This window comes from Buceros rhinoceros, unplaced genomic scaffold (assembly GCF_000710305.1).
Source record: "Buceros rhinoceros silvestris isolate BGI_N320 unplaced genomic scaffold, ASM71030v1 scaffold2326, whole genome shotgun sequence".
NCBI lineage: Eukaryota > Metazoa > Chordata > Aves > Bucerotiformes > Bucerotidae > Buceros > Buceros rhinoceros.
This window is the reverse complement of record NW_010416714.1, coordinates 60,185-83,585: the sequence shown is the minus strand read 5'-3', so window position 1 is coordinate 83,585 and position 23,401 is coordinate 60,185. Positions and strand designations below refer to the sequence as shown.

At 40.6% G+C, this 23,401-nt stretch overlaps 1 protein-coding gene across 1 annotated transcript in view; it reads right to left on the bottom strand.

Annotated features, from left to right (window-relative positions):
- Positions 1-2,321: 2,321 nt before the first annotated feature.
- Positions 2,322-23,401, bottom strand: part of LOC104494979 (monofunctional C1-tetrahydrofolate synthase, mitochondrial-like) — a gene marked incomplete at its 5' end in the record, with an annotated part of 61,703 nt that continues 40,623 nt past the window's right edge. Inside the window, one exon of the mRNA XM_010137888.1 lies at positions 2,322-2,411. Within this exon, the coding sequence (XP_010136190.1) occupies positions 2,322-2,411 (90 nt within the window). The remainder of the gene's footprint in view (positions 2,412-23,401) is intronic.

Genomic DNA, 23,401 nt, shown 5'->3' with positions numbered 1-23,401 from the left:
AACCTCTAAATATTTTTCAATTACTGCATCTTAAAGATTTGAATATGTCTTAATGAGTCGGCACAATATCATATTACTAGAAATTTTACATTGTACCCTAAAACCCTAAGAAAAGAATTCAAACCATATAAAAAAAATAAACTCACTTGATCTGCCATCATATGAACAAATCCACAAATACCTCAAGGCATAGTATCAACTACAGGGTGGGTTCACTTCAGTGAAAGCAAAGAATAATCCTACACCTCTCTACAGAAAGCTGGGAGTAAAGATTATATGGAAATGTTGTTTCTCTCTTTACCCAAAATGAGAAATGTACAAATCTAGCACATGAACCAGATGCATGTTAGAGCTGATGAACATGACTACCTTGTGTGGTGCTCACTGGGTTTTAAAATACTCCCAAGACATTTACTTAGATTATTAGAGGCAGGAACTCAGGTGAGTATCTGCTTATATTGAAGAAAAATACATGTGATCAAGCTGCTTTTTCCTTTAAAAGCCTTAAACTTTCTGAATCATTCATTCATCTGATGGCACCAATACTTCCATAATGAAATAAAAATAATTTATTAACAGTTGGATATATACACTATTTCCTACCTGATTATCATGTTTTTGTGACTTTGTTAGCATTTCTTTTCACATCTGAGAAAACACCATCGCTGACTAAAAGCCAAGTTTTACATTTTCTTTTCATGCACAGCTTCAAATGAAAGACCTTCACAGCTGGAATGGAGTATTTCATCTGCTTCGTTATCGCTGCTCTTCAAATCTCACCAATTTCTGGTTTGCCTTGTGTAAGACTAGGCAGTAAACACACAATTAAGCAGACCATGTGAATCTGCATATAGATTTTATGTTAGGACTTCAATTCACTCATTTCAAATGATTCAGAAGTAATTACATGACTGACGCACGATTAATCAATAAGTATGCATGAAGCCATCAGACATATAATCCATATCAGTAACAAAAATGGGCTACATGCCAAGAAGTGGCAATGTGTAATACTCCACAGCAACGGAACAGTCAGTGATGGTTTGCACATAAGCTAGTAATTACCTGTGCATGGTGGTTCATTTTCAAGCTTACTGCTTTTTACTTGTCTTGACTGGTACACACGAAATGGCAGAATCTGCTAGCACCAGATGTTATGCCAATGCTTTGACATTCAAGTATGGGCAAGTGAACAGTTGATTTGGTCTGAACAATAATCTATTGGTTTGTGCAAACCTTTCCCCTCTTCCAAACAGTCCATCTAAACACAGATGGAAAATGAAAGCCGGTTCTCTCAAACCAGAGTAGGCGAGGATTGCTAGAGCAGGGCTGAAGCGCCTGGGCACACCCACCTCAAAGCAGTGGCTGATCTGGGATCCCACCACTGTCCTATTAACTCATAGTAATGCTGTCATTCAGTGTACAAGTAACTGTTTTACTCTTCAGACTGATTTATCAGGGGAAGGCAGAAAGTTAAGTGATGAGAGGAGAGAGTCCCATCACAGACGCACATGGTTTGTTTCAGTCAGGGTCACGTCCTCTCTTACTCCACTTACTATGTTACAAGGTTAAAAGGGAGTAGCATGGAATATTTTCATAACAACTTGGATTTTTAAGTGAGGAACGTGTGCTACAAAAAAAAAAAATTAAAGCAGGATACCGAGATTAAATGCTTAGAGAAAGGGAGGAGGTGGCGGGGGAACTGCAACCTTCAAGGAAAAGGGAGAGAAACGAGCATGAAAAGCAGACAGGGTAAGAGGACAGATCTGTGTTCCTGAAATACGTATTACCATTTAAGAGAGATGACAGCAATCGGGGAGGAAAAAACAAAACAAAACATGAAAAATCACAAAACAAAGCTAAGCTCATGAACAAGCTGAGAAACACCTCCCCTGACATCTGGGCAATGACAGAAACACAGCGACACATGAGAGTAGTATCAAAGATGAACTACATTATTTCTTCTGAGGTGACTAAGACAACATGATTTCTTCACTGACTTTTTCTATAGCCAAGAGCAGTACAGTTGCAGAGCCAGCTCCTCCTCATGCCGAACTGACAACCAGGAAATCCAAAAGGCACCATCCAAGTGCACTATCAATGTACGAAGTGCTGGTCACCATTCAGCAAATGAGAAACCCATCTGATAAAGTGAACATTATGAAATGTTCCCCCAAATTGTGTGAAGTTCTCAAGGAAACTAGGGTCTAGATAAACTCCTGACAACCTTTCTTTATGTACGTACTAGAGATAAAACGTCCTCCTCCAAGCTGGAACAGGAAAATAAAGGCTGTTGACTGACCTGAATTGGGACACCACTCTCAAAACAATCCTTTCACTTGCTCTGTGACAGGGTCGAGGTCAATGTCATAGAAGCATGGCCTCGTGGGCAGTCCTGGCATGGTGCTCATCTGTGGGAATAATAAATGAAGTTATACTGCTGCACCTGTAAGCAGATAATTACTCCACCTATGTAAACCTTAAATTAAAAGAAAAGTTGGACTGTTCATTGTGGACTCAACCACAGATGTGATCTGTCAGAATTAGTCCATCATATGATCTCCACCACATTCTTCATTTCTGTTAAAAATGTCAGGCTTGGTACTTTTTCAATTCATTTTTAAGTGTGCTCTTCTAAAAGACAGGAGAGAGAAAATAAAACCCACAAAATACAGGCTAGCACAGCAACCTAAGAAAAAAACCTCCACAAAATGAAGACACCTGAGGACTTATTTGTTCCTCAGTGTATTTATCCAGAACATTTATCCATTTATAACTTCTGGGAAAAATCACACAGCAAAGGGCAAAGACATAACTGCCTGAATTCACCGGGTGATGTGAATACATTGAACTCAGACCTCTTCTCACAGAAAAACAGATTACAGGAGCAGAATGAATCACAACATTTTCATGACTGATTACTTAATGTAAGGAACAAATTGAAATAGTTCAACTAAACACACATCGATTACAGCTGAATCCTAATTTAGTAGTTAGAATTAGCAGGTTGAGAAACAAAGCTAAAGCAACCCAATTATCTCAACCTATGTATAATTAAGATCCTGATCTAGCATAAGACACCAGCATCTGCACGCTTTTTAACATGTAAATGGTTTCATGACCTTAAATTACACAGTTAACTACAGCTCTGCTCACGCTACTTATACTATTACATATAATTGGCATTTCAGCAGCAACTGAAGACACACAGGTGATGGAGATCTCGAGGTGCTGGTCCACAATAGCTTAAGCCACTTTAAAATGAAAGATACCCCACCTCTTCCCTTGTGAAGGAGATGTCTGGAGAGCAGGTTCAGTAGAATAATGCTCTTTTCCAATCTGCTTCATGTTCTATTTCAGCTCTTGAGCCAGGAGGGACTTTTTGGTCCCTAGTGCCAGCACTGACACAGGGTAAAGGCTGTAACTGTGGGGCGGTTTTCATGAAGGACCACTTTGGATCAACCTGAACCACTTTGCGTTCACATCCTAAGTCTTCCCAAGATGACAGTTAGAAGCCCTGAATATCTCACCATATTTCCACTAATTCAGGGCACTCTAAAAATAGCATTTGGGATTAAGGATGCCATAAACCCTTTTGGTGTCTTAACCTCAAAAGTGGAGGATGACCCTGCCATATTAGGCCCTATATTAATACCCAAAGAGATCTTACAATCTCTGGAAACAAACATGGAGCTCAACTCCTCAACTGTTTGTTGGCTAAGAGCTTTATGCATTAAAACCTATTTAATAGACACTAGATTTTGAGGAACAAAATTTTAGCTGGTGCAAGTGAGCAGAGCTCATTAAAGCTGGTGGTTAATCCTACCCCAGAAGGTAACCTTCATACATGGCTGTGTAGAAAAAAAAAAAATTACACTAGTTCGAAACACAGTAACCTAAGGAAACGATCAGATTAGGGTATGTTTTCATGACAGGAACTGAAACCCATTGCTGAAAGGGGACAGTTTTATCCTGTGAACCCCTGGGATGAGTTCCCCTTAGAGCTGGCTCTGGCACTCATCTTACTGCAACCAACCTCATTCAACCCACTGAACTGATTAAAATACACATTTTTATGGCCAAGTTTTTGTCAGCTGATGAATTAAATCTGCTTACTGCATGACCAGATCACCACCAGGCCACTGGCTGCATGGCCAGCCATCGCCTTCCAGCAGAGAGCACAGGGCCAGGTGTCTTCCTCCCTCCATCCGCCCTAATTCCCCGAGATGCACAACTCAGCTGCAGTGTTTCCTCTGGCCAATGGCAAGCTCTGACAGGTTAACTGGTCTCAAAAGTGGAAAAATACATGACCACCATCCTAGCTTTTCCAGAGAGCCAGATTTCAAGGCCCTCCTTGAGCTGGAGCAGGCTGTATTTCTTTATATCAACTCGTTGTGCTGCATATTCAGTGATGGAGTTCGCACTTCCTTATGCTTCAGCTTTGCTCTGAACGCTCGTGTAAAGTTTCCACCAGGGCAATGCAAGTATACTGTACGATCTCTCCATCACAGTCCCACTTCCTTTGGAGAGCTCTGCTGCCATTTCTCAAGTTAATCCCATGTTGGGAAAGGGGAAAGAAGGTTGGGGAGCTCAGTACCAGTTCTGCCATCATCTTACTTGAGATCTAGCTCAGGGAAAAAAACAATGCAAGGAGCTCTGCTAGTGGACTCAGTACAGTTCCTCTGTTTTAAAAATAGTCCTTCCTGATCTTTTGTTATTGCACGCAGTAGGATTAAAGACAAAACTGTCAGTTTGCACTGACCAAACCCTGCCACTGCTTGCATGACATCATTTTTTTGGCTGACATTGCCTTGGCATCTTAGCTAAGTACTAAAACACCTTGTTACTATACTTCATCCACTGGTCACACTAGCTGGACTACTACATTATTAGGGTTACTGAATTATTTTCTCTGTCAGATTCATTCCAGTTTCTGAGTTAAAGCTTGACAAGAAAGTGCCTTAATGAATTACATCTCACTGGGAGGGCAATGGACGAATTGCCAAAGATAACTTTCTGGTTACTCTGTGTATGACAGTTCCACATCCGAAAGTAAACTCCCAAATTCCAGGTTCCACCCCATGCCCTCCTTTTTTTTTTTTAATCTATCTACAAGCTTGGCCAGTCTTCATTTCCCCTGTATAATTAAAACAAGCATCAGTTTAGGGAAGGCTTTCCTTATTTTTTAAAAAAAGAAATGTTAAAAAGAAGTTCTACATGTGTATTTAGCATCTGTTTTGTTTTCAAAGGCCCAGTTCTACACTGGTGCAACTCCACTGTATTAACTAATGGAAATCTATTGCATCTATAAAATGTGAATATCCAACCAGTTTATTGCCAGTTCAGGGAATACAACTGTTCTCATATTGAAAATTTAAGTCCACAAAAGGGAATGAGTTCATCTGAATTAAAATTACGGCTGCATAAAATGAAGTACAAGGGAAAAAAACCCACAGAGGAACACTTTGGGACGAATACCTAGGTGAATTACAGAACAAAAATAAAACACATCCTGTCATTTTCCCCATGGCCCAGACTTCCAAACAGGCAAAGCCATGTAGATTTATGACCATCTCTCTCTGCTCTCATTATTTGGACACACAGAGGTAACATGCAGCGGAAACCATCCCTTTTTCATTACTTTGAGGTCAATAGAAGGAGACGGCTGGCTGGTTGAGGAGATTACTACCGATTATTCCCTCTCCAGCCCTCCATTTCTTTCCTGCAGCCAAAAAGGCAGGAAAGAGGGCTCAGTCAGCTGCGAGGCTGAAACAAGGCTTCAGCTGACTGGCTTTCCACATGGCTGCAGGATCAGAACAATTCTCTTCCCTCTCACAGTTTTCCACGATGCTGAACGAAGGCATTAAAGAGCAGGACCACAGGCTGGCCTTCACACCAGCAGGCACGACCCAGAAGCATCCCTCTGCCTGCCCTAAGTAACTGGAGGATGGGGGGGTGGGGGGGATGCTAACCTGTGCCCTGGCTGCAGCACATGCCATACCTGCACAGCGGCTGGCAGACTGCCTACACTTTTCCAAGGCTTTCTGAGATAACTGCTTACTAAAATGGGTGGTTCCTAACCTGTGCCCTGGCTCCAGCCCATGCCATACCTGCACAGCGGCTGGCAGACTGCCTACACTTTTCCAAGGCTTTCTGAGATAACTGCTTACTAAAATTAGTTCAATTCTAAAACTTGAAAGACAGAAAATGAACAATGAAATAGAAAGTATGCCTAAAACATAATCACTTCGGTAATTAGCAGGTACGTACAGCATGAAAAACACCACAGAAATTCAGTCATCCAGCAGCTTGCTAGGTCTCATACAGCCTCTATACACGGCACGGAGATCAGCACAACTCTCCACTCAGTGGGCTATAGATTGGTGGCTATTCACCACCACACAGTGTGGCTGTGAGAAAAGAGCAGGGTAAGCAACACTGAATGACAGCACATTACCCGCTTAAGACCACAGACTGAGTTTAAGTAGCCAAAATAATCAGAACCTAATTTGACTAAAACTGTTACTATCACACTTCCCCTCAGAGAAGGAATATGTAGGGCATAAACTTTGCACCTTAAAACTTAATGCAATTCATATGAATGCCTTATACAGAGGAAAAAAAAAGGTTTTATGAAGAATTCATCCAGCTGCTGCCCAAAATACATAATTTAGGAATTAATAGGAACTAGTTTTGTAGGAACTCACAGGAGTGAAATGTTCTTTGCCAACTGCAACTGTACACATCAACTGCAGCAAGCATGTGAGCAAACCAACTGCAGAAAGACAGTGTGGAAATTACAATGCCTATTTCTTACTAGGGTTCTCTATGCATAGGAGGCAAAAATCGCAAGTCTTTAGGATAGCCAATTAGCTACCCTGAGGATCATTTATGCTCCTGGAAATGCACAACTGGTGGAAGACAAAATACAATTTTAGTTAAGAAAGCTTGAAAGCTACTGTTATTTATACTAGGAATTTATGGTCTTCCAGAAGTTTACTTACATGGCTAAACATAAAAAAAAAATCCTATAAGGAGCTTCCTTACAGAAGGCAGATGCCAGTTATTTTTAAGGAAGCTATATGAAAGTTCTGTTCCACACCCTCTCCAAGCACACAAGAGTGACACAGTCGAGCTTCACTGGAGTTTCATTTAAACCACAGTTATGTGTTAATTTGTAATTTCAGTTGGCCATAAGGTCTACATAACAGTAGCATAGTCAAGCACTCGGACTCTGCTAGCCAGTTTTTGTTTGTTTAGTTTTTTCTTCCCCAAAAGGAACTATGCTGCTTAGTTTTCTTCTTTATCATAAAAATGCCTATCAGTGGTTGACATATCTTGCCTTTTACTTCAAGTGTGTATCCATCCATCCATCTTTTTTTTTTTTTCATTTATCTAATGAAAAATCCTAATAGGACCTGAGATCACCTTAACTGGGTTAACACAATGGCCTGATTTCCAAAACAGATGGTCCTGAGGACTACAGCCAACTCATGTTTAGTGTCTTTTTCACCTATAAGACAAGATGTGTCTGTTTTACAGGTTTCTAAATGGAGAATGAAAACCAGAGGTATCTGTACTTACACAAAGTAGGGTAAACAGACAATTAGAAGATACCAAAAAAATCAGCAAATAGATTATCGAGGAAACCTCCCTGTTCTGTGGCTTATGGAGTTAATATTGCATTTGACAAGAAGTGCAAGTAATTCACATTATCTAATAGTATCCTTTTGTTAATTAAACAAGACAACCCACAACCATTTCAAACTTGAAATACTGCAGAAAACAGATGTTGTTTCTCAAGAGAATCTAGCATACACGTGACTGTGGATAACTCCTCAATAAAATCTGATGGGATGAACTGCACATCCCACATTCTCTCAGCAAGAAACAATACAAGAGGAAACTCAAGAGATTTATAAATAGTGCTATAAACCTGCATGCATTATGTTCACCATGCCAGAATTTGTTGAAATCCTGAGGCGCGGCACGGAGCTATGCTTCAGGGTTTCAGTAACATTTCCTAGTGTGAATTAGAGCTCTGAAAGACAGAACCACAACCAGAAATTTGCCTCTCTGCAGTGCATCTGTCAGTCTCCACACATGCAAAGTTGATAGGCAGAGCTTTGCTTCCTTCCTTCTAAAGAAATCCCTCCAGGTCTCCAACCTTGCCTGCCTCTAGGTACTCTTTATCCCGAGTGTCAGATTACTCCGACTGACATCGGTGATGCTGACCAGCACTGAAGCTGGCACCAGGGAATTGCAATCCACGGAGTGGGACAGAGAGACTAACAGTCACCTCACTGCACTGCATCATTGGAGAAGAGTGCAGACTTTGTTACTGGATGCCTTAAGGTCCCTGCACTCTCCATTTAATACCTATACTTCGAAATTTTTCATGAGACTATGAGGGCAACAGGTAGGACTACAGCACTCTGAAGCATGCGACTGTGCAAAAGCTTCCAGTGAGGGGCCATTTATTTCATTTTCAAAGGGGACTGTCCTACACCACATAGAGGCACTCAGTGCGCACTGAAGATGGAAGTTAGTGCACAAAAAGCAGGCAGCAAATCCTAAATATCTCCAGAATCAGCTCATAGTTTGTTCCACAGAGCTGGAAAATTCCCCCACTTGGCAGTGCTGCAGAGGTCTATCACTTCAGAGGTAGCTTATGGTTTGAATGGTGGAGAAAAAAAAAAATTGCATGAAAATGATAGAAAAAATTAAGAGAATAGTATTGTTTGTCTTAAAGAAATACAACAGAATGAAATGGCCCAAACAAATATGCACAATATAATCTACCATCACCCACGTATTAGAAAGGGGAATGACACCATACCAAAGACTGAACTGATGCTCAGGTGACCTTTCACCACCTCTTAAAAGCAAAGAGATCTCCAACTCTCACATTAGGAAAAGCAGGCACACAACGGAGGCAAGTTTGGGCTTCCTTGGAAAAGTATCATCCTCTAAAAACTAATAAATTCAAGCCTTGGAAATGCTAATAATTTTTAAAAACAATATCTCATTAATTTTCATTGCCTGAAAATAATAAAGATTTCTAAAAGCAGCTAAGCAATGATCTTCAGCCAGTGTTTCTTTAGTCAGGTTTTCTTGTAAGTTTTAATGAAAATTTGCCAAACCTGATGATAGCCAGAGGAGATAGGGAGAGTGAAGCTCGTATTGCCTTCTCAGGCAATCTGTATCAAAAAAGGATCTTGTTGCAATGTATAAAAACAATCACAGTACGAAACTCAACCCTCAAAATGATCTAAATGATGTTTGAAAAGATGCTGATGCTACCCCAAGACATGCTGTAGTATTCCTTGCAGTAAACAGCTCTGTTTCACTGGTATCAGATGCAGGTCTGTTTGGCACCCGTTACTCTACCGGAATTGCCTCTTTAAAGTTTCCACATTCTTGGCAACTGTTTGATTTTGTGACAGGCTTTACAGCAACAAAAGGCATGGACATTGCTCTTCTGCTGTCAGCATCTGGATGACGTTATAAAAGTCCTAAATATTGACTATACAATCCTACCTGACCTTGCTGCCAGGTGCTCAAGTGAGGCAGAAGTAGCTCGTGCCCTGTTACATTCTCTGGGGGGATTAACAATGCCCTAGAGTTTACACATCTTGAGCAGAAATAGTGTGAATCTGAAAGTGGGCACCCTAAGGAAAAAACCTAAACTATTGCAACAGTCCACATCTGTCCAGCACGTCTTTTGGGGAGACCTGTGGGTGCATATTCCAAAGGAAGCAGGGGACAAGAGGGATTGGTCAATGCTTGGTTGGTCAAGATTGTGGTAAGCAGGTCAGTGTAATACCACTGGAACTCAAATGCTGAGGTCAGTGACGTGCTGAAATATCAAAGACACAGAACTGGCATTACTTTAGTTATTAAATAAAATATTTAGGCACAGATGTAATCTGTAGAAGAGTGAGCAATTTCCCTGATGAAGTAAAACATTTGTGACTTACACATATGACTGCAGCTCACTTCAGCAGAGCTGTCTCAGCTCATTTTCATTTTAGAATTTATAAAATCTACTCGAAGCAGAAGAAAATGGTCCTTTTAATAACAGCATCAATGTTTCAAATTTTACTCAAAAAATACCTCTCCCTCTCTCAGGTAGCACATTAGACAGTATTTGTTCAGTGTACTATTTTTTCATACCATCCACAACACAGCATGTTTCACAGGGTATTCAGAGCTGTTTTCTGCCTTAAATAGGTTAATTGATAAAATTAAATTGATAAAATTAAAAATACTGCAAAAATGAAAGCTATAAAACACAAACACCAAAAAACAAAATACTACCCCACCCCCTCAAAAAAAAAAAAAAAAAAAAAGAAAAAAAAGGAAAAAAAAAAAAAAAAAAAAAAAAAAAAAAAAAAAAAGGAAAAAAAGAAAAAAAAAAGAAAAAGAAACCAAACCAAGCCAAAACCCACTCCATCCCAAAATAACCAACCACGGAGGAGATAAAGGGGGAGAGAAAAAACAGGGCTACAAATTCCAGATGACTTGTTCCAAAACACTTCCCTCCATCCCAGCCCACTCAAATCCATTTCCAGGAGTAATTGCTCCCCGTGGCCAAGGCCTACATCCTGATTTTCCTTTCTCCCTTGGGCTTTTAACAGAATTCCTGGCAAAGGATGCTTACTTGCTGCCTCTTGTACAAAATCACCTCCTCAGCCAGAAGAAGTCCTTCCCTCCAGCCCACTCCTGATGTCAGAGGCTCCCAGGGCTGTTCCCAATCTTGGTGAATGTCCAATATATCAGACAGTGCTGGAAACACACCTCTAAGGGAATAAATGCAGAGGATAAAGGCATTCCTCTCATGCTATTTCAGCAACGGAAATATCTGAAGTATCTGGTGTTCGCGTGTACGTGATCCTTCTGCTTTGTCCAGTGCTCAGGTCTGGTGAGGAAGAGGTGTCCAAGCTGTGCCAGCAGCTCAGGTTCTGCTGAAAGCAGAGTAGGTTTTGTGGTGTTTAGAGAGGAGAGGTCCCGCGTGGACCCACCCCCAACAGGCTTGTATTTGCTCAGGGCCAGACACTCTTCATATCCTCTGGAATCTGTTTATTTTGTACCAACTGTTTGTCTAGATGGGCTATTCCCTCAAACACTAGAAGCAAGTCCCACTTCGTGCTCTTGGTCTTCACTGTGCCGTTTTGTTTAAAAACTTAATAACTTTCACATAAGACTTGCCTTGCTGGTCAGACAACCTCACATGTTACACAGGACAGCAGAGTCTCAATTCCAGCCCAGAAACTGGAGGTGGTGGCAGAAGCAGATTATGTAGAGCAAGTATGTGTGCTCAACGTGCAACAAACTTTATCCTTCCCAGCAAGCCGTGCTAGGAAGAGCTTCAGGAGCATCATCCAGTCATTTCAATGGCAAATGACAACATGGAGAAATCCCGAATGATTGTATAACTATGGTGAATAAAACACATTTAACCGCTGCCATAATAGCCCTCTTGGTTACAACTAACCAGATCCACTGACATCCAAACAAGTAAAGATCCCTAAGAAACATCGTATCAGGCAGTGATGATCATAGAATCATCAAGTGTTTTGTGCTGCAAGAGACCTTCAAAGGTCATCTAGTTCAACCCCCCTTCAGTGAGCAGGGACCTCTTCAACTACATCAGGTTGCCCAGAGCCCCATCCAACCTGACCTTGAATGTTTCCAGGGATGGGGCATCTACCACCTCGCTGGGCAACCTGTGCCAGTGCCTCACCACATTCATTGTACAAAATTAATTCCTTACATCTAGTCTAAATCTACTCTCTTTTTATATGGAAACCATCACCCCTTGTCCTACCACAACAGGCCCTGATAAAAAGACTGTCCCCACCTTTCTTACAGGCCCCCCCTTTTAGGTACTGGAAGGCTGCGACAAGGTCTCCCCTTCTAGGGGAGACTAGGCTGCATAATCCCACCACTCTCAGCCTGTCCTCACAGGAGAGGTGTTCCAGCCCCATCATCTTTGAGGCCCTCCTCTGGACCTTCTCCAACAGGCTTATGTCTTTCCTGTGCTAAGGATTCTAGAGCTGGACACGGTACTCCAAGGTGGGGTCTCACCAGAGCAGACTAGTAGGGGAGAATCATCCTCCTTGACCTGCTGGAAATATATATATATATAGGAAGAACTGCTTCTAAAAAAACATAAAGAGATTATAGCAAAGGACCTCTTAAAATTAGTCCTTTTTAATTGTTAAGTCACCAACTGGCTTGGAATCATTACTTGATTTAAACTAAGTGCCAGCGGTGACCTTTAAAATGCCAAAGTGTATGAGAATTTTGGAGAACACTTGAAGCAACAGGAGTTGAAAGAAGTGGAAGAGGAGGTGACTACACTTTGCTAATCCCATCTGAGTAGGCACAATCTAGTTTTCAGTACTGGGAAACAATAAAACCTAAGATACACACTTCACAGGTGAAGTTCAACTTTCTGGCCCATAGTTATCACGGGAGAGGTCAGAAAGAACAACCTCGGGGCTGTTCTCCAAAGAATGATCAACTGTGGACGGCACCAGCAGCATCAAATGCTATCACCATACCATAATCACACATCGACCTTGACCCATAAGCATCTCTAATCTTGTTTGTTGAAGTTTCTATACCTATTTTGTCATGTCACTTGTTGCTTTGATAAACAATTTAAATGATTTGCTCTTTGTAGCCCTTTTTACACACTTTGTTACATACTGAAGCAAACAGGAAATAGCCAATTACAAACAAGCACCTTACATTATGATTCTGGATGTGGCTGCTTTCTAAGCCTACACAATTTCACCCCATCTCCTCCCAGGCTAACTACTGTTTCGATATGCTAGGACAATGCTCTCTTAGCTGCACTGAAGAATTCAAAAACTTTTCTACTTGTTCCTATCCCAGAAGATCGGGAATGGATCCTGTTTGGCTGGGTACAAGGACGTCATTGTTACATGGTGTAAATCAGATATTCTCAATCACACATCCATCGCAGGCCTCTGGCGGTATGTATTATTCAATACAGTGTGTCCTCTAAAATCCTATCAGAATGTACTGTGGTTCCCTTTGACAAGGAAGCAAGTAAAAAATGAAGGATATTACTTAGATTAGCAATTCTCACCCTATAGTCTACCCAACCACTATTTTAAGAGGTCTTCAAAAGGCTGCTGAGAAAAGAGCTTTGAAGAAAGTATGCTGGAGCTCACACTTCTGCTGGGAAGTGGAGGAGTACAGAAATGCTTTGAAAAAGGCCAAAAGCCACTGGCTCATGATGCACCAGTGCCTTCAGAAGAGCCATGTTACTTGCAAGGGGGCTGAACTGCAGAAATGGCTGCAAGGAAAAAAAAAAAAATCTGGCTATGAATGTGTGACTTAGTATTAATTTTCAAAGTTTCTCTAAGGAGATAATAAAATCCTAATTTCTGTTCACTGAGAGGAACCATGAGTTAACAAGCAGATAGATATAATTGTCAAAGGAAACCAGATAAAATTTTGTTAACTGACAGCAAGCACAATCTTTATCCTACAAACATATATCCTTACATAATGTAACAAAGATTTATATTTTTATATGTATAAATAATATTATTTTGAAAGTACTTACAAATACGAATTAAATACATTAAGTACATCTGGGAAATCAATGAAATAAGATCTCCATTTTAAAAGGTGAGTGATATAGGAGGCAGTAAAGGTTAAATGATTTGCCAAAAGAAGCTGAGGTGCTGCCAGGAGAATGGAACTTGAAATTAGTAGCTCTGATTCTCATCTTAGTAACATGTAACTGAAACTCAAAAATAACTGCTAAGTACTTACACTGCATGAAGCATCTTTTTCTATCACATAATGAAGTGTCTATATCAATATTTTTAAATGAAATACAACTTTCTCCATTTCTTGCACTTAGAGCAAGACACTTTTCTAACCACCGTTTCTGCAATATAACCAAGGACTGTCCAATTAAAATCAGCCATGTTTGGAAACACTTTTTTTTTCCTTTTGAGTCTGAAAAACAAACCAATCCCCAAACAGATGTTTTGTGTGCGGCATTCAGTATTTTTCCCAAATGAAGCATATGAAAGGAAAAAAAATGTGGAAGGTAATAATGAATTTCTGCATCCCAGTAGAAAACAAGTTAACACAACTACACAACTCTTTTCTGTGTTTTGACACACATCTAGTACAGGAACCATCTATGGGAACTTCTCAAGCATTAATAAAAACGAATAAAAGTGCCACATTCATAGACAGTTTATTTGTGCACATACAGAGTAAATCATAAAAAAGACTAAATTAAAATGATAACACAGAAATAAAAAAACAGCTAGAATAGAATCTCTCTACTGCCAAAGGGAACAAACTAGCAGACAAAGCCATAAGCTTTATTTACTCTAATGGTATAGCCCCAGGGCTCCTCCTAAATCAAAACAAAGCCAGTCTGTAATGAACTCTCATTTTCGGCAAACAAACCATTTACAACTCCACTGCTCAGCCAAAGCCACAACACACGCTACCCACAACACATTTGCTAATGCTCAGCCTGCCTCCTTCCCTCCCAGCGAGCCCATGAAGGCAGGCCCTCCGCGATGCCACACTGACCTCGCCTGAAGAGCTGAAGTGCCCCACTGGTGTGTCACTACCCACCTGCCTGGCCATCCTCCTTGAAGGGAGGCTGCTGGTGAGCAAGGTCACTCTCCCTTGGATGCTGCCACAGATCATAACTGCTGTCTCATCATTAGCATTCCCTCCAGCAGCTGGAATAGTTATTCTTGTTTGAAAATTACTGAATTGTGGAGAAACTACTTTATCTTTGCTTACACATTACATTTTTCCTTTGTCAGGGTGCTTAAATACTGACTGTGAAGCTATTTTAAAACTGATTTTTTAAAAAAGCTATTTAGAAATTCACTTTTTTTCTTTTTCCAAGAGCAAAGTACAGAGACAAAGAGCTTCACAAACTCAGAGGGAGCTTATTTGTGCTGTCACAAACATTGTTGACCCCATTCTAGACAGACTACCTGCAGAGCACTTGGTTTCTGTATGTAGTCACTGCATCACAGCTTTACTACAGGTGCCAAATACAATGGTATTGATGTTCTTTACTACAGTAAAGATCAGAGCTCTACAGTCAGCATGCCTCATTCAGGATCTCAGGCACAAAGCAAATCTGACATATGCAGTGGCAGCAGAGTGATGTTGTTTCTCTCTGGTGCGTACAACAAAGGCTTTACTCCCTGCGTTCCACTGCGTGTTCTCTCTACCTTGTGCTACTGCTGCTCTGCTGCAACTGCGCACGAGCCTGTAGGACAGTGCAGAGCACCTGCCTGGCCACAGCCGAGAATACAGAAATGAGAAAAATCCATCAAAGGCAGAAAAAAGTGGGAAGCATCTGTATCTTCTTTGCTGCATTTCTTTGTGAAATACTGTCTTTTATCTTCATGTGATTCAGTCTAGTAACAAAAGCTCCTGGTGCCCTGCTTTCTACAGAGCAGCAGGGCATTGTGTATGCATGGAAAACTGATGCAATGCGATCAATTAACACAGAAGTTACACACTTCAAATCAGCTAGAAGTCAGGCAGGGAGCATGCTGTATCCCATCAGAGCAAACCTGCGTGTCCCAGCATTTTGCCTCTGAAAGTGGCTAGTGCCAGATGCTTTACAGAGAATAGCTAACTATGGAGGCTGACAAATCAATCTCTGTCCATGACTGGGAACTGATAGCGGAAGACTGATCAAATACTTGAACACTATGCTTAGCACTTTATCCAAATTCTTCACTATTATTAATTACAACCCTGCATATTGTTGATGGCTCTAACCTTCTAGAAGTATTTAGAAGTTAAATTCTTGGCCTCAGTGTCTTTCCTTTGTTAATGACTTCCACATTTTAATGACACATGAGAAAGTACTTCTTTCTTTTATAGAGGTATTAATATAGATGCCTGCCAACATCTCTTCACAGACGAAAGAAGTATTTCAAAGAAAAACTGGCTTCCAAGCAGTATGAAGACAGCTTCAGATAACCTCTAAATTCTGTGTAACAGCAGAGGGACATAATACAGGTATACATACAGGTTTATGAAATTCGTGAGTCTTCACTCGCTACAGATACAAAATTGATATGAACATGGAAATTTAAAAATTCCTGGCTTTCTCATTATTTCAAATACTAGAAACACGTTAACATGCAAAGAGTCCCAAAACTGTTCCTGGAAGAAACTGAGAGTGATCCAAAAAACTTTAATTAAATGGAGAGAAAGAAAATGGTCAAATTGTTAAAGAATATAAACCTATTGCCAGACTAACTTGGGGATAACAGCACAGCTCAGAGAACAGCAATCAGCTCTAAGCACACATTTTAAGTCAGCACGTCTATACAAAATGTTACATATTATACTGTGTGCAAGCTGATGTTTAAAAAAAAATTCAGTATCCTGTTTTCAGAAGGGAATGCCTACTATTTAATGTGTGGCTGCAGTATATTCGTCTGCTTTCCAAGATTACTGTCTAGTCACACAGTAATTAAATTTTAGCTGAAAAGGATACTTCAAATGAATTTTCATTTTAGTTATAACACAGAAGTAACCTGGATTATGTACACCTAACAAATGCAAAAACCTTCACACTTGAAAAATGTTCTCTTTCTTGTGAATAGTACACGGCATTGCTCCTCCAGTTGTAACTTTAGAGTATCAACAAAGCTGAAGTGACTGCAATGTCACATGAATAATGACCTTTACTTCCTCTGTGGATCTTCTGAGATTACTGGGGAGAGCGATGAGAAGCCTGGCAGACACTGAAAAAACCAGCACAGGTCAGGAAGCCATTTCTGGGAGCAGCTGTTTGTTCCATTTACAGATGGATGCCATACAAGGGGAAGCTGGTGTTTAACAGGTACTGTAGTCAGATCCCTTTCACTATCATTAAGGCCACTAAGAGAAAAAAAAAGACTTAGAGAGAAGGGAAAATGATGACATACTCAGGTCACAACTCCAAGTAACCTAGGAGATGCTCTGTGACATCCTTATTACTCATTTCCTCTCATTAGATTTTGCCCCTTACCGAGCTCATTCTGATATTTAAAGCTTATGGTCTCTGCTAGCGAAGACCCCTAAAAAGCCACAGCAAGCAAAAGGCAGCCCTTCATGCTACTCTCCTCTCAGAGAGGCCTGTGGCAGGCAGGGTATAGGAGCCCAGGCTCCTCCCCAAGGCAGCGCAGATTTACAGCTTCCAGGGCACAGGCACCTGCACCCAAATTGCTGAGAACAGAGGCAAGGCTGCAACTCCGCCTGTCTGGCCACGCTCCAGTTCACTGAGGGGCTTAATGAGATTTAGGACTTTGATTAACCACCAAGAACAGTGGAACTTTGAGCAACAGATGAGACAGACACTCCCGTCATCCCTCTTCCTCAGCTCTCTTGCTGCCCAAATATCTCAGTCACTTCTCAACCAGTTTCTGGACAGGTACTCTTTTTTTTTTTTTTTTCCCTTCTTCCTGGAGTGATACAAGGCAAAATGAAAATAACAGAGGCTTACCTACAAAACGCTAAGGATAGTAAACTATAACCACTGTGGAGCTGATTCACAAGCAGATCAGATGGACCCACACTCAGGGCACCACCATCCCACAGACAGGCAGGGCCTGATACAGCTTCAGCAATATGATTTTCATTTGCAGACACATCTGCCAGAACCCTGAATCTCATACTATATTACCTTCGTGACTGATATTAAACATGTGTCTGGAAAGAATCAAAGGGCAGACAGTTGTCTTGAATCTGAGAAAATGTAAGAATTTTTCTTACTGAAGTGTCAAAAAATATTAATATAACTTTGTACTTCATAAAGTGGAAAGACTCCAAAATCAGGCAGTGTTCCATGTACCTGCAGTGGTAAGTAGAAGAATGGTTAGCTGTAATCTCGACCTATTAAAAAACCCAAGAAGTCCCCTGTAAATTTCTTTTTCATCTGGGAGAATACTGCAATTCCTCATGAAGAATGCCAGCAGTGAACCGTCATGCCTAATTTTCCACTGTAGTATGTATTTTCCTAGGGGAGACCAGACAACACCAAAACAGAAGCCTTCAATTGCTCCATTAAATGGACACGACTTTATCCCCTTAAAGCTGAACTGTTATGAATTTATCTCTGGAAAATGGTACCCTATGAAAGCACTAGGCATTACACTACAAGTATCTGGGATTCATCTTGTATACTACTATTTATTATTTTTAACTGTACTGGAAATGGAAAATGTGGACAGGCCTACAGGAATGCACATTTTTGAATTACCATGGCTTTTGTATCTGGGAAACAGAATTCAGAGCTCATCTTTAATAAAATGGTCTATTTGGCCTAAACAACCAAGGAAAGAAAAATGTTGCTATCCTTCTAGAAAAGGACATTTTAAAGCATATCAAATGTTTTCCATTTGCAAGGTGTACATAGGCCTGGCTAACATTGCAGAGCAGGTTCAGTCTACCCAGAAAAAAGCACTTTCATCTTGCAGTAGGAATGCTCACAGTCAGATATATTAGAACAGCCATTCTGCTTAAATTTGAATGGTACCTTGTTCCAGCATGACACCTGTACATGTGTGCGGCAGGTGTTTGTGTCTGTATTCAGCGAGTCTCCCACCCGGGTTCCTCTATTTTTGACTAGGGAGTAAAGCTAGTCTCCCAATTGTGCTCACTTTGTAAAGCACATATAAATATTAGGAAAAGACATTTAAATGATTTGAAATGATTGCTGACATTTCCTTTAGATAAAGCGGAAAGAATCCATTCTGCAGCAGCGCATTTATCAGGAATATAAGGAAGTGTGGTCACTCACTGTCACAGCTTGCTCAGCTACCAGGGTTTCTTGTGCAGATGGCCCTTCTACATTCATATTAAGATACCTTGCTGGTAAAATACGTAATACCATTGAAACTCATCTTTTAGTGAATGTGGTCGGTCTTCAGGAGGTCCCATCCCTTGGATTATTAGGTCATTCATTCAAAATGGCAACTTGGGAACAGAAGCAAAGCTCCAGCTCAGAGAAAGCACAGCTCTGGGACTTGACGATCCTTATGCAACACGAGCATTTTGCGTTACTGACTAACCTAAGCTATTAGGAAGCCTTATGCGCTTGTGTGAACTTGTGGTCTCTGCTTTTTTATGTCTTGTTACGTAGGAAGGACAAATAAGTGCCTCAAAATGAGTTTCTTAGGGCTTTTAATCACAGCTCCTTCTGCTCCTGAGGGACTTGAGTTCATAAAACACAGAGCTGCTTGCGCAGTGCTTGCGTTTCTGTTCAGCCTCAGTGGTGGCAGGTAACTCTTTGCTTCCTCTTAGAAATGTCAGCTTGTAACCTGCAATGCCACTGTGGCTCTTTCTCCTCAAATGACGGCCAGAGAACAGGCATTGGGATAATTTTTATTTCCTTTTTGACTAAGAGCCTGCAAGAGTGAAGACTAGCTACTGCACTTTGGAGACATTCATGTAATTTGGTGTCTCTGAGACTTTTTCTTTTCTCTTTTCTTTTCTACTGGCTTTAACCATTTCAACAAGCTTCAGTATCGCTCTGAGTATCTTTCTTCCTCTTACATATAATCCCATACAGATTACATGTCCTGTTCACCAGCAGAGGAATATTTGAAGTAATACATCTATTTGCAGAGCTGTGCCAGACATTCTTCCCATGCTCTTCCTGTGCTGCGTTTGTAATTGTATCTGTCTTTCAAAAAATTCAATTAAGGGACAGTTGATGAAAATTAATTAAATTAGTCCTCTGACAACACAGAGCAGCACCACATAGATGACATATTACAAGTTCATGACGGAGTAATGAGAAAGCAGCAGCAAAGTACTGGTAAGTCTCTTCCGCGTCCCTCAAAAATCTCTCAAAAAAAGCTCTAAAGTTGCTTGTTAGAAAGGATGGGATGTGATATACTATGTAAAACAGCTGCTGCTCTGCTGCTTTCTAAATGAGGTAAGAAGGAAGTTTAAAAAAAGGAGAAAGCAAAAAGGTGAAATGGATGCAGTTGTTGAATCCTGGATATCTTTTCTCTGTTCCCAATGAAAAGAACATCTTGGCATTTTTTTGAGGAAAAAGGGTGTAAAATGTGTCATAGTTCTGCAAATGAGGGTTAAAAAAGACTGTGTTCTTTGGATGAAGAGAGCCAAGAGAAAGTTCAAATAAATAAATAAACATCTGCAACATTTCATCAGAAAAATAATTCTCCTACTGTTCAAAGTGTTTTGTTTCCCAGCAAAGATGTAAAAATCCTCCAGGACATTACACTATTTATTAATGCAACTTTTGTATTTGATTCTAATCCAGCACATCCAATACATTAGGGTGGGGGGAAAAGAGAAGAAAGGAGGAGGAAGGATGAAAGATCTCTCAATGATCTGGAAAGCAGCCACTCCGAAGTATGACTAACTTATTTGCCTATCTAAATGAATGTGCAGATATGCACAGGGATTTTATCCTCATGAACACTTACTAATTGCTTCTTCCTGTAATGAAAGCATACATATTCTTGACAACATAATCTAGTTGTGAATGATCCTCAAATCTGATTTAAATGACTTAACTTATCCTCAAAATACAAACCCAGAACTTGAAGCACCCTTAATTGCATCCTGCCACTAAGGGTGTGTGGGCTTGCAGGTAGGTGGGTATGCCCATATGTGTGGGCAGTGTCTCCACTATTCCGAGTGCCTGTGAAGGAAAAGTTTCCTTGTAAAAATTAAACTATTTAAAAACAATTGTATTGCAGTTTTTATTCAAAATTTCCTGCAAACTTTTCCCCCCTTGTACACCTAAGCTTTTGGTTTATGATTTGAATTTATATGAGACTTTTACTACTTCTTCCTTTTCTTTATGGTATATCAGCTATCCCAAAGCAAAATGGAGAGTGACAGGCTGAGCTGACAAGGTCGACTACGCTGAAATTCTCCCACCATTTTTGGCTTGTTGCAGCCGCGGTACACAGCACATTAGTCACAGTGTGTGCTGCAGAGTGCATGCATGCCCCGCTTCTAGGTTCCAGCACTATAAATTGAACTCAGCAATGCAGCCAAACAGCTTAAAACTTTCCCTCTAATATACAATGCAGCACTTTGTCTTGATAGAACAGAAACCTTGGGCAAGCTTGCTCAGGCACTCTGCAGAGTCTGCACTGAGAACGGAGTGCGTGGGCTCAGTTTGGCCAAGCTTGCCTTCCTGAGATTTACAGCATGGCTATTTCAGCAGACACATCTACCTTTATGGCAGGGCCTCCCAGAGCATCCAACTGCATAATTTAACCTGCCTGTAAAGGAATGCCATGTGAAACACAGCCTTTCAGGGAAGCAGGGACACCCCTCTGTCACTTGCCCTCTCAAGAAATGAAAATGACTTTTTTTTTTTTTGAATCAAATGGAAAAAAATAAAAATCACAATGCTTCCACAGTGGCCTTCATCCAGTCCATACAAACAAGAGGAAATTAATATGGAAAATAAATGCGCCAGACCAATTACAGTTGATTACACTTTGCAGAGAAGCACCATTTAGCATTACCTGCCACCTGAACCATCAGCCAAGATGGGCATGTTTCTTCTTAGTTAGAGAAGACGACTGTGCCCAGCACAGCACCCATTCATACCTAACTCCAAGAGATGGAAAGGCCTGGAAGCAACACTGTGCTTTGAGCTAATGCTCTTGAAATGCTTCAGAGCAAGAGGAGCTATGAATATTGGAGAGTGAAGGGGGAGTGAAAACCTCGTAAGTGGGTATTTCAAGAAAATGAGAATCAAATGATGCATTTAAACACAGTCCATTACGGTTATGTTGTAAGCAACCAATTAACCTTTCAAGTATCATAGGATCTAAGGACTCATTAAACCAATTAGTAATATGATACTTTACACTGGTTCATCAGGTGCTATTAGTAGCACACTGTGTTCTACCACAGTAACTCTTCCCACTTTACTATAAAGCAATACTGAGTATCAACATTTTTGCTTGTTGGATTAAAAACAGGATTAAATGAAGTTGTAACTTACTGTTAGTAAAATTGTCTAAAAGTTACTGAAAGTAATAACCACAAAAAAATTTCTAAAATAATTTTAACCAAAGCAATTGTTACTAAAACTGTCACTTATTTTACAGCTGTTTTTTTCCTAAACAACTTAGGGTATAAGCAGATTAATTCATCCGAGCTCTAGTCTCACAGTTGCAGCTTGTTGTGGGTAGCCAGTAATAAATTTATATGATCAACCCCACTGAGGCACTGCTGAGATCGTTTGGATCACAACCTGGGAAAACAGCTAACACAAATGTTACAGCTTTCAATCATTCTGTGCGTTTCACAGGCCAGTCATATGAAACTAATGACTGATGATGAGACTGTTTATTAAGGAAGATCTTTTTGCCGAAGCGAAGGAACATCTACTAACTCAGGAAACAATCAAGGGGGGAAAATGGGAAAAATCTTCCACTAAAAGCATATTACGCCTGAGACATGAAATAGATTGATTTCAAGGCGTGATGTAAAAGCAAAAATATCCATTCACCAGGCACAGAGCTGCCTTCTCAGCACCACAGCTAATGTACACCCAAACCAGAGGGAAGACCTGTCCCTGGCTGTATGTGGGTCCAGAACCACCGTCCTGCCTGCCTGTTAATTACGTCCTGTGTTGACACTGCACAGCTCCACATAACGTAAAGGTAGCAAAGCACATTAGCAACCCACAGTATCTTTGGAAGCAAAAGCTAGCTACATGTTCAGATGAATGTGCCATTAGGCCAAAGGGTATTCCTTCAGGCACGGTGCCCTGCTAATGGCCATCCTACCAACGCTGAAACCAGAGGCAGTCTTTCCCATGCCCACTGTGCCAAATGATGTACCACCACAGACTTCCATGCAGCACCACACAGCGTGTGACGTGCTCCTTCCATAATCTAGAAAAGTGCTACCTTTGATGCTTCTCAAAAGCACCAAAAAGTTAATTGATAAAAAGACTTCTGTAAACATAAACACAGACCTTTGGAGAAGTTTACGTTATAGCTGAAAGATTTTGGACATCTCTTTTTGGAACACCGATGTCTCTCACACTGAGTTATCACAACGCTGATATGACAGAATTTTTCTTCAAGAAAGAATTTGGCTACAAATACCACATGGACCATATTAGTGCCTGGAACTTCCATTTTAACATAAAAAGCAGTGTGTTATTATTGCTGAATAAATAAAATACTATTTTAGCTCTAGATCCCAATGTCAGCAATATCCCCAAACAAGATACCAAAATCTGCTTCTTGATTGTGCTATGCAATTACTTAGACTGGCAGCTCTGTCTTCTTCACTGTCATTAAAAAAAATCACACTTTTACTGAATCAGTTGTCCCATGGCACTCACTATAGGTTC